The sequence below is a fragment of the Carassius gibelio genome, chromosome B14 (genome assembly GCF_023724105.1).
Source record: "Carassius gibelio isolate Cgi1373 ecotype wild population from Czech Republic chromosome B14, carGib1.2-hapl.c, whole genome shotgun sequence".
NCBI classification, from domain to species: Eukaryota; Metazoa; Chordata; class Actinopteri; order Cypriniformes; family Cyprinidae; genus Carassius; species Carassius gibelio.
The window spans coordinates 18,466,021-18,478,132 of NC_068409.1; the positions used below are offsets into that span (position 1 = coordinate 18,466,021).

A 12,112-nucleotide genomic window follows, 5' to 3' on the forward strand; every position below is an offset into this window, starting at 1 on the left:
TGGGAATTTTAACCCCTTTTGTCTCTGGCTGTTTATGGTGCTGAAATACTCAATAATTGTCTACATCTGATCACTAGAAGTTTCAGCCATTTACAGATCTAAAGCTACCATAAAGTAAACTAAGAAATTATGCTGATTTGTTTAATGATATAATCTGCAAACATTAAATTCATATTTTCATGAAATCCATCTATTTAAATATAACACAGATTTTTTAATAAAGGAAATAAATCTGATTTACCACTGAAGCAATGAATGAAGGGGGTAATTGTGATTTTTTATTTCACAGTTCTGGCCAGTTTTCATCTGGGAATTCTGATTTCTTATACATGAGACATAATTGAGAACTGTAAGATACAAACGTAAACATAACACTTTTGGATTTCTTCTCAGAAAGCAAAGTTTTGTTGAATCCTCTGAAGTGACTATCAGAAAGTAGCAACTTAACTCTCACTCACATTTTTGAACATAGACCTGAAAGTGCATGATCCGAACCTACATTTTTGTAATTCATGACTGAAAACATTTGTAACATGATTTTGAGGTACCATTTTCATTCGTTTGATTTTAAAATGGGTTTCAAAGGATGAATTTTGAGATTTTAAGTTTTTCAAGTGATATATAATATCTGATGATTTCTAAAGTGTGATAAGAGAAAAATACTTTTTTTTTTTTTGGACAAAGGTCTGAACTCCTGTTATGATCTGGTTTTTGTGGTGCACTCTTGCCATATATTAAATCAATTACTTTTCCTACATTTTTAACAAAAAATATGGGTAGAATATCTATTTAGGAGTTTTAGACCTTTCCAACCATATATAGTTTGTCATGATTAGATTAGGATTTTATTGTAATATAGTGAACTAAATGTAGGAAAATCAACTCTTATTTACAATCAACCCCACATTATTCTGCTTACCGTGTGCGCTCCTGTTGAATCGTCATGGAAACGGCATACTGTGGGCGGAGACAACCATCAGCCGTCCAATCAAAACCAGCGTCAAGAAAACAAGCGCACTTATTTGATAACTGTACAGGTCTTTATTTGAACGGGAATGATTTTATGGCATTCTGTTTTACAGTACAGTGCTAGAAAACACATGCTTTTTGAAGAAAACATGAAAGTTTTCTATTGATCACCAGATAAAACCACTCATGAAATAAAAGGACAACAGAACAAACATGCAACAACAATAAAATAAAAAATGCATTAGTACTAAATCTCTTAACGACTAAACATATATTACGATGTGAATTAGCTACAATATGTCATCATCGTGAGAGTCCACGAATGATTTGTGGATTTTCTTGATTCATCACATGGTTTATGTTGAACGCTCTTTGTGCTCCTAAGAGAAAAAAAAAGAATGAGAACATATGTCAGTCTTGTATAATTCTAATACACTAAAGATAGATATGCAAAATCATCATGCAAATAAGAAGTCTGTGAAGGTTTGCCTTCAGCTTTTGATGATGCATTGGGGTCCTGCAGTGTTCGTTCTTGGCCTCTTCCTCACTGGCATAAATGGTATTACACAAGCTACAGAAGTAACCCACCACGGGCCGAACGAACTCTGTGCCTGTTGGTAACGTACAAAAGATCAGTTGTGCAGAAGCAGAGTTCTGTCCATATAAGTGCCTTAATTAAGTGCTACTTAATTCCCAGAGGATTTGCATGAGCGTTACAAGCTCTCACAGCTCAGGTTTGTTAAGCATCATGTTTTCAGAGGGCTGTGAAGCACACTCTTACCCACTGGATCCATCACAGGTGTTTGCTTCTCCGACACAGCGTCTGAATTTTCCGCCTTTGTTACACTTCCATCATCAGCTGCAGAAACCTGCTTCTCATCTCCCTTTGAGTTGTCATCTTGATTATCATTCGAAGACTCCTAAGACCATCAGACACAGTATCAGTTGATATGCTGCACAGCTGTATCTGACACCTTAACATTAGGGGATTTGACCAAAGAAAGTAAAAGTGAGAATGATCTACCTCGACATTCACAGATGTCTGGACAGACGCTTGCTGCTCAGAAATAGTGTTTTGTGTCTCAGATTCATCATTTTCCTCCTCGAAATCAGAAGATGGGTGTACAGAACCCTCACTAGGTCCATGTAGAAAGTCCCTAGCAAACAATACAAAACGGATAAGAGTACATTTGGTGTAGGGATGCAGTAGGTGACTTTCATAGTTGATTATTTAGCTCATAAACTGATCAAATGTGATCGGTCTTAAAAAATGTACTTTGTTTACACTTGAAAAATGTGCAAATTGAAAACTATACAAATATGACGAAGATCATGCTTTAAAAAAAAAAGTGCACAACATATAATATGCTTTACAACATAAGATTTGTCCAGTTTTCAATAGAAGGAACAGCAATTTCCTATGTTTTAATCACACTGCATTAACTGTTCTCATAAAAACAGCATTAACTGTGTTAGATGTAGGATTCAATTAAACATGGTGCATTTAAAACCTAAATTTAACATCCCAAAAATATTTAATAAGAATACCATGTTTTCTCTGTTGCACTCCAGCCAGTTGATACAAAGTTTGTGCTCATTAACATTTAATGGGGACTTATAATAATGATGAGCCTTGTAGCAAAACACTAAAGAGCACACTCATCTGACAAAGGCAATCCAAATCAAAGCCTATACTACAAAAGTGTTTTGTGCTCTGGACAGTTTAGGGTTGTGCATTTTTTGTCAAGCATTTTTACCCATGTTTCACTTTTATAAACAGACATCAATTGACTAATTGTTAATAATGCAGGCTATAATCAATTTTGCAGGGCTTGAGGCCATGACACCAAGAAACAATGACTGCTTACGACGCACTATACAGATGACAAAGTAGTAAATAGTACTGCTATTTTGAATTTACATTTCAGTACATACAAATCATGTGCATAATTACCTTTTATTTAAATGAGCATGCTTGGTAGACACTAAAATCTTGGGATGTATTCCAGCAACTGTAATTTTATTCATGTTGGCCGCAGCTACAACCTTTTCAGCATCAGAGGCATTTTTCATTTCAATCAGTCCCTGGTGGGTGGGATGGGGGGGTAGAACAACATTTTAAGATTTCATTGATGGAAGCACTGAATTTATTCGAAATATATACACACACACACACACGGCAGTTATAGCTACTAACCGTTCGATGAAGGCGAGACATCCAATGGCGCACTACTTTACCATACGGTTCTGCGATGTTCAGAAATTCTGCATCCGTGTACTCATCAGGCATTGGAAGGTTTCTGATCCGGAGAACTCTGCCATACCCTTCCTGAAGTATTGGAAAGCAACAAGACACTGTGTTAGCTGAGCTGTGTACAATCAATGCCACGGCAGTGTTTACATGGGTTTTCTGATCTCCATAAAAAGACATAATATTTGAGATTCAATTTTATGAAATTATTTCTTGATTTGACCTCCTCATCACTAGACGTTTGCACGACTGTGTCCATGTTGGTTTCCTTTGCTTCCTGAGCCTCGGCACCTTCTTCAGAGATCTCAGCCATCACTCCTGGACTCTCCTCACAGGAAGCCAGTGTGCTTGACGGCTCCTTATTGTTCTCTTCAGTATCTTCCTTAACTTTCTCTTTCTCTGAGTCAGCATCAACACTTTGCCTGAAACAGAATCAAATATCATCTCATATGTTCTTCAGAACACAGGAAAACTACAGAAAAGTAATGCAAGTTACCCCTCGTTCAGTTGGCTGTATTTCTTTGACACGGTTATCCTCAAGTTCCTGCCACCTAGCTTAATGTGTTGCTTTTTACACTCGGCTTCGAGTTTTGCAGCATCGGCAGCATTCACCATCTCAATTAATGCCTTCTCCACCTGCGATGAAAACAATTTTCATAATTCTACATATATGATATAGACCGATCCTGCATATCACAAATCATGAACACTGATAAGTAGAGCTGTAAGGAATTCTCTTGAAAACTATTAAACAAATATAATCAAATGTTTAAAATGTTCAAATGTTTAAAAAAAAAAAAAACCAAATGTATTTTAAACTGTCACTTAGCCTTAAAAAATAGATTGCAAATTAACAGTTTAACATTTTACTTACTTTTGCATAGACAATTTCCTTCTATTTAATGTTAAAATTATGCTTTAATTTGATCATTTTACCTTTCGACTGCTGCGAACCAGACAACAGCTCGCCACTTCTCCGTATTTTTCCCCAATTTTCATCAAATCTGCTTCACTGTATTTTTTAGCCACTGGAAAACCTGCCACCTCAAGAACTTTGCCAAACTGTTCCTTAAAATCAAGAGGAAATTATAAAGAATTCAAAATGCCTTAGCATAATTAATAGAAGACACCATAATGTGCGTTCCATATACACACAATCACAAACCCTTTAAAGGAAAAACAGACTAACCTCAGTGCTTGAAATCGAGATCTCCATTTCATCATCTAAAAAAGAATGGATATACTTCTTCAATTATTTTTGATTAAAGCAAACTACAAAAAAATGGTTTTAAGAAAGTATACAGCAGACCTTTATTGCTTTTACTGTTGAATAATTTAATAACTGTGTAAAATAAATACCTTTTCCTGTCAACACTCCCTCCTTGTCTAGATTCTCTGAAAAATCTGCCGCCTCCTACACAGACAAAACAGGACAGATGTAGCAGGCTATATCTTTTTTAAATATGGAATGTAATACTATGAACTGTGTACCATTCTCTACCATCTGAAATACTTAAATTGTGTACATTCCATTCAAAAGGGGATCAGGATATGACGTAAGCATGACTTGAACGTGTTGCAAGAAAGAGCACCAAAGCTGCTAGGCTATGACTAGTAATACTACATTTTTCAATACTTTTTTTTATTTTTATTTACCTCCATCTCCACTGTATTGTCTTTTTGCTCCCCTTGCTGTTCGCTTTTTTCTCCTTGTTGAAGCTCTTTTTGCTCTTGTTTATTTCCGTGAAGCTCATTTTGCTCTCCTTGTTGAAGCACTTCTTTCTTTTCTTGAGGCTCTTTTTGCTCTCCTTGTTGAAGCTCTTGGGCTTCCTTACAATCGCTCGATCCTTCCGAAGTAGTAGCAGTTGGTACACACTCTGAGATCTCTGGCTTTATGCTCAATGTGCCCATGTCTGAAAGTTTGGTATGATCAACTGACTTGTTCACAGCTTGGCCATGTTCAGATGCATCCGGTTCCTGTTCATCTGAGGTTTGATGCGCCTCATCATCCACATCTTCATCTACCGTGAGCTCATCTTCTGAATTCAGTGCCTCACCATCATCTGCGATAACTGCCACTCCTTCAAGATCACTATCATCAGCCTTGACGTCAGACTGATTGTTATCGCCTTCAACGGTCTTCTTCACACCATCCTCTGTTTTGGTTTTTTGCGTCTGGTCTTTCGAAGGAGAGCTTCTTTTAGAACGGGATTTGGATGAGCTGTCCCGTCTAGAGCTCTCTTTGGTTCTCTCCCGTGAGCGTCCACTTTCTTCTCGTCTCTTAGAGTCTTGACTCCTGCGAGACCTGGACCTCTCTTCAGAGGCTCTTCGTTTGGGGCTGGGAGAGTCTCTGTGGGATCTCCTCCTTGGGCTGCAGCTCCTCCGTCTTTTCCTGCTGCTATAAGAAACTGGTGACTTTTCTTCGTCAGCATCCGTCGTACTAGACCATGAAGAGAAATATCAAGCACGTTATTTTAAAAGTAGAATGGAAAAACACACACCAAATTAGTGTTACCCAACAAAATAAAATTGTCCAAATGCAAAAATATGGTGTCTTTACAAGCCAACATAAGATCGGCAAAAGAGGCTTACTCAAGCGTCTGGTACTCAGTTGAGGAGCAAACGGTTATGGTTTTTCCTTTTATTTTAAGAGATTGGGTTGAATAGTGCTCCACCAATTTGTCAGCCTCTTCTGCACTACTCATCTCCACATAACCCTGCAAAAAGACACAGTCTCAATACAACATAGATGACTGCAGAGAAAAAAAATGCCATAAGATAAGTAAAAAAAAATAAAAAACTGAAATATTTTCTATTTTCTACCCGGCCTGGGAGAAACAGAGAATTTTTTACGGATCCAAAACGCTTAGCAATGGCCGTCAACTCCGAGCGTATGCCATCACCAGAAGGTAATGGTGAAAAGCTCACTACGCGAGAAGTCTGTAAAACAGGAAGGAAATCTTTAAATTACCATTGGTGGCATACTGAAACAAATCAAATAGATGCAGTCATTTTTTAAGGTGTCACGGGTAAACTCTTCTGAATGGCACTTGGAAAATATCTCTGATCCCTTCCGGACATAACGAACTTGGATTTCCGACAGAAAAGCAGATAGCGAAGTAAATGTAGCTGAGGTGGATCATTCAAGTTAATCATCATAAGCAGGTATAATTTTGTCAAGCGTGTTATTTCGCTTATCAAGCCTTTGACAACACAGATGAAGCACTGTTGCACTCCTGCTCCATCTCTGACTTCAAAGTCTCAACCATATTTTTAGGATGGGGTTTTGTGAAGTAGGGAAGAGTCTTATTCAGGGACAAGTCTGGCAGAAGATTCAAAATGTTTAACATCGCTAACAAGCAGGGGTTTTGAATCCGGTTCATTGAAAATTTTGAGAAAAACTGTGTTTACCATTTGATTCTTCTTTCTAAAACTAGTCAAATAAATCAAGATCGTAATCATATTTTATAATAATTTCTATTAGTATTACTACAGTGACAATATAATGCCTAATTCATTTAGGAAACAACATGTTGTCTTTGTATTATCTCTTAATATTTTGGGTTCACACAGGAAAATATGGTTGTACTGGTATTTTTGGAAAAAGGTCCTCATATTTGGTTGTCCTCTGCATTAACAAGTTTGGCTTGACATAAATTCGTACTCACCTGTAGGAAATTGAATGCTGCAGACAGAGTAAATACAATCAGTTCTCCTCTGATCCTCAAAGGGTTTTGGTAGAAATATTTTACTATATCCTCTGCCTGGCCTGCTGTTCCCATATTCACAAAAGCCTAGAAAAATATTACAAGAAAAGAGTATTACAGCACATTTAAAAATCAGATTCATATATTTGATAAAGGAGTTGTATATATAAAAATAAAATGCCATACCATTCTAGGTAACATGATAATTTTGACAATTGCCCCAAACTGGCCAAGCAATTTTTTCAGGTAAGCTTCATCCACATCATCGACTTCAAACTTGACACACACCACTTTGCACTGTAATCAGATTTAGTTTAACAAATATAACAAATGTCTGAACTTTAAACCAACAGCGAAACAGAACATCACAAATAAAAATCCACCTTCGTTGTTGCTTCAGTCTTATTGCTCTTCTGGCTGCTTGATGTTTGACTTTTACTGCTCGACACTGCACTTTTGCTCCCTGACGATACATTTCTACTGTTCGAGGATCCACCTGAAAAAAGTACAACATCTGTTATATCTAAAATATCTAGAAGATAGATAGCTTGAATCACTACGAAGAGGATAAAGACGTTACCTCGTTCCTGTGTTGTTCTGGACGTGTGTCGATCAGGAAGGGCCTCATTTCTGTTAAAGTGTGTACAAAAATGTAATCTAACACATTTTTTGGATAGGTGCTGTTTTACAAATATAACGAGGGAATGATTCTACCTTCGAGCAGATTGGATTGTCTGATCCCACGCTGGATATCTAATGAAAAACGATATTTGTGGAAAACTTTTATTAACGTTTGAGCATTTTGGCAGTTGCTTTTAACAAATTCAAGGCTTGCATTTTATCAGTATGTGAGCAGAACTGAACACATGCAACTGTTAGCATCATGCTACTGATAACCTGGTTTACCACATAAAACGATAAGATGGTAAATACATAATACTTTTACTTTAATAAAAATGTGTCGTAAAGAATTGCACACGCTTTGTCTGTACACGGTGTTAATTTTCATGTTAAATCTGTATGACTACTGGCAATAAATCTGTATAAAATGTAGCTAAATTTCTTAAATCATCCTTGCCATCACCAAATGTGTTTCTTAAACTGCTTGACTTTCATGTTTGACAGAAATACTTGCACAGGAGTTTAAGAACAAAATTAAAGATCAAGTTGAAGATACTTACTTTTCCACAAGACTAAGTTGACTATTAGCATGTTGGGCTCCTTTTATATGCAAAGACCAGTCCTAAAACACAAGTTATATCTCTAAATATTCATTCATGAGGAACTAAAATGTATTATATGCATAGTCCATATGATTAAGACAGACTTCCATCTACTTTAAATGAAAAGGACTGTACTGAAAAGTAAGCAAAAATCACGTATATTGTTATGCTTATAAAAACTGCATATGCTATCAAAATTAACAGATCTTACATTTTGGTTGTTTCAGACAAAAACAATCATCATATCAAGAAATGACAAGTCAATTTTCAAGTCATTATGCAGTGAGAATCCTCCTTTTCATTATAGCCCTTAAATCTCATTCCAACTAGCGCTTATTTAATACTTTTTGCATCAAAATGAATTCGATCCAAGTATGACTTCATTGCTCAGTGACTCCATTGGTTCTGGTATGTCTTGTGACCGAATATGATGCAGCGTATTTGCATATGCAGGAGCAGGAATGAGATTTAAGGACTACGTCAGTGGGATAGTGTCTTCATACAGCGCATGAGCCGAGTGGACTGCTTTAAATGTTACTTTCTGTCTTTATTAGGTTCAGAACAACATGACAGAATTTCCACTCTGGGGTAAACTCTACCTTTAACAGATTATTAATAAACATGCTACTTGGACTTACCTCATATGCCACAGTACGCACATGTGTATTTTGCCTGCAACTGTCTGGTAAATAGCTGGTAATGTAGAATCTGTAAGAGCAAAGATAAGCTACTTACCTTGTTAGAGAGGACAGTGATTTCGCAGAGCACACATGCGTAGGGAAATACTGGAGGAACTTTCCCGTGGAAATCTGACGCCTCCTTCCTGGTGGGCACTCTAGGAGCTGACTCGGTCCTCCGTTGGTGTGAAGATTGACCAATGTCACTGCCGGCCAGGTGCGAGGGTGGAGCAAGGTCTCTGATGGACAGGAGCGAGGGCAGACCGACGTCTCTGCTGGACAGGAGATTCGGTGGAGCGATGCCTCTGTTGGAAACGAGCGAGGAAGGAGCGGCGTCTCTGCTAAACAGATGTGAGGACTGGCCAATGTCTCTACCAGACAGGTGTGAGGACTGGCCATTGTCTCTTCCAGAGAGATGTGAGGACTGGCCAATGTCTCTACTGGACAGATATGAGGGCTGGCCAATGTCTCTACTGGACAGATATGAGGGCTGGCCCATGTCTCTTCCAGACAGATGTGACGACTGGCCAATGTCTCTTCCGGACAGGTGTGACGACTGGCCAATGTCTCTTCCCGACAGATGTGAGGACTGGCCAATGTCTCTTCCGGACAGATGTGAGGTCTGGCCAATGTCTCTCCCGGACAGATGTGAGGAGTGACTGACGTCTCTGCTAGAGCGATGCGAGGACTGACTGACGTCTCTATTGGACAGATAAGAGGATTGACTGACATCTCTGCTAGAGCGATGGGAGGATTGACTTGCATCTCTAGTGGACAGATGAGAGGACTGGCTGACGTCTCTGCTGGACAAATGCGAGGATTGACTAATGTCTCTGCTGTGGCTAGAGTAAGACTGCGGGACGACGGATGTTTTCTGCCTCGATGGTTCTGTGGCATGAGACGCTTTGTCAAAGTAAGACGGTTTGTCTTTTAGATGGTTGTATTCAACCACGTAGTTCGAGTCAGAACTGGTGTACGTGCATGTTGGAGCGCTTGTTTGTTGGGCATTTTCCCAGCGGTCGTCCCAGGTTGGAATTGGCTCTCGAGTAATGGAATATGACTGACGCGCAGGCAAATCCAATGGATACTCAACCAGCTGTGTGTGGCTCCTGTCGTCCCAGGAGCGAGATGACGAACTGGCTTGGAGCGCGCTGGACCTAGATGAAGAAGGGTTGGACGCTTTCTTACTTTTGATCTGCGCAAGAAGGTCAGGAAGGGTATCGGCTGCGATGAGATGCTCAGGAAGCTGGGCAAGAGTTTGAAGGTCTTCAGCATCCAATCCACAGCTGTGCAGAAAAGACAAAGCCTTAGCAGACGAGAGGACAGGTTCTGATGAGGATGGAGACGTCCGCTCTGGAGACCCGCTCCTTATTCGCGACCTGTAAGCGGTAGACTCCCGTTGATAAATTCGTTGCGAGTCTTTGTACTTGTCACTGCTTGCGCTGTAATCATCAGCTGGGTTTCGGTATGGTTGATTGTAAGACATGTCCCAAAGTTGTCAAATATGTGCAGGACCTCAAAAACAATCAGCTCCTTCAGGGGCAGCTGCTGCTCACCTGTCAAATGTTGGTAAGGAAAAATTGTTCTGCTTGTATAAATGTTACAATATTGAAGAGATCAGCTTCAGGTGGAAGATCTGCTGGTGAATCCGGATGACTGGTGTCACCTGTATCAGTCTTACCTTGAGATGAAAAATCAAATCATTCACACTTTGTGGATGTCTCTGGATTGGTTTTATAAAACTTCAGCTGTATCAGACCAGTAATATCACAACTAATAAACTAATTAAAGTAGAAGATGTAAAATGTCCATTTGTTAGAAGATATGTTTAAAGGAAAGCAAATTTAACTGGAAACCTTCATCTTTACGTTTTGAATCACTTTCGCTTTCATTTCAAAATGCATTTATAATACACGTAAATTATTATACAATAAAAAATAATAGCGCGTAACAGCTTGAAATTAAATTTAAACTACCTCAATGGAGGTGGAGTTTGTTTTTCAGCTTAAAATGAAGAATAATTTGAGTTTTCCCTGAAAGGTTGATCTCTTGTGTTTTGGCCCGATGCTGCTAAGCGCCATGTTCCGTTTGTCTTTGGCCCTGATGCCAACCGCCATATTCTCGCAGACAAAAACATTATATGACGCGTAATCAGATTATATTACGAAGGAAATAACCAAGTTTTTACTGACTTATAAAAAAAAACTTACCTTAAACGCTGGAATAAATCAAGTTATCGCCAAAACTATGCAAAATAGCGGTTGTAGTGAAAGCGTTCTTCTTGTCTCCGTGTCTAAACCGGAAATGTGATCTTTCAAAATAAAAGTGACGACGGATGTATCGTTTGAATATGTGTGAATATCAAAAATGACATATTACATATTATTCAGGAAAAAAAACATATACATTATAACATTAATTGATTAGAACAGACCATAAAAATTAATCTCTGATAATGCAAATGTTTACAGAAACTTTACCAGCTAAAGTAACATAGAAAAACTATGGTTTAAATTTCAAACTATGTAACGTTAAACACAAATGTCTTCTATCGCTTCCAAAATCCTTAAACTCTTGTAAATACTGGCGTTTACATATGTTTATTTTTTTCCAGATTTTTATTGCCAGTAGTGACCTGCTATACTTGCTATATTACAAAGCCTTTTTAGCAATACAAACAGAGAGAGAGAGAGAGAGAGAGAGAGAGAGAGAGAGAGAGTGTGTGTGTGTGTGTGTGGGGGGGGGGTTAATTAATAAAACAACATAGAATGAAAACATCGTAGCAGCAGTTAAGTGTGAGGCATAACATTTGACATTTAAATCATTATAACAGAACAGCTATGACTTGCTTCTGAATTCATAGGCTTTTACTACATTAAATAGAGAAAATATTTGTTAATTAAAAAACATAATACAAATGAATCCAAATATTCTAGATGAGGAAAAAAAATAGAACATTTGTTTCAGAAACATAATACAATTTCTTTTATTTTAGTGAATCCTCATTACAACAAATATTTTACAAAAAAAATTGTAGAACTGGAATTTTCAGACTTCAGCAGTTTTTTTGCTCACTTCCTCTGGCAAATGGCAAATGACTGGCTTCGTAAAACTATTTATTAGCGACATATAATCAATCTTACCAACTGGGACATCACCAAGTGCAGCGCTTCAAGATTCTAGCTTTATTGAGGTGCTCTTCTCTGATACAACAGCAGCAGCCTCCAGTGGTCAAAGGAAAGCAGTGGATAAATCTTTGTTTGCTCAACAGGGTTCCTGTCTTGG

General features: G+C 38.2%; 1 protein-coding gene across 7 annotated transcripts; it reads right to left on the minus strand.

Annotated features, from left to right (window-relative positions):
• Positions 1-1,018: 1,018 nt before the first annotated feature.
• matr3l1.1 (matrin 3-like 1.1) lies at positions 1,019-11,181 on the minus strand. 7 transcript variants are annotated; one of them, XM_052574414.1, is made up of 24 exons: positions 11,038-11,181; positions 9,481-10,508; positions 9,408-9,447; positions 8,886-9,374; positions 8,109-8,170; positions 7,642-7,680; positions 7,508-7,557; positions 7,311-7,423; positions 7,114-7,224; positions 6,889-7,014; positions 6,044-6,160; positions 5,813-5,937; positions 4,877-5,660; positions 4,580-4,634; positions 4,410-4,444; positions 4,157-4,288; positions 3,717-3,856; positions 3,444-3,642; positions 3,167-3,298; positions 2,924-3,054; positions 1,994-2,126; positions 1,751-1,889; positions 1,459-1,580; positions 1,019-1,349 (listed from the first exon to the last, which is right to left on the minus strand). In XM_052574414.1, exons 2-24 carry the CDS (start codon positions 10,311-10,313, stop codon positions 1,326-1,328), a joined length of 4,131 nt encoding a protein of 1,376 aa, XP_052430374.1. In that variant the 5' UTR covers positions 10,314-10,508; positions 11,038-11,181; the 3' UTR covers positions 1,019-1,325. The 7 variants fall into 7 exon arrangements, with proteins under 7 accessions (XP_052430374.1, XP_052430372.1, XP_052430373.1 ...); XM_052574412.1 differs by having other exon boundaries at positions 8,886-9,447; XM_052574413.1 differs by having other exon boundaries at positions 9,441-10,508.
• Positions 11,182-12,112: the final 931 nt, after the last annotated feature.

What these genes read in the sequence shown, in the direction of transcription:
- matr3l1.1 (XM_052574408.1), bottom strand. Translation starts at nt 10,313, where the DNA reads ATGTCTTACAATCAACCATACCGAAACCCAGCTGATGATTACAGCGCA. An exon ending in ACAATACAGTGGAGATGGAG is followed by an intron (nt 4,635 to 4,876) that starts GTAAATAAAAAT and finishes TTGTCTGTGTAG; the next exon opens with GAGGCGGCAGATTTTTCAGA. An exon ending in TGGTTCGCAGCAGTCGAAAG is followed by an intron (nt 3,857 to 4,156) that starts GTAAAATGATCA and finishes TTTTCATCGCAG; the next exon opens with GTGGAGAAGGCATTAATTGA.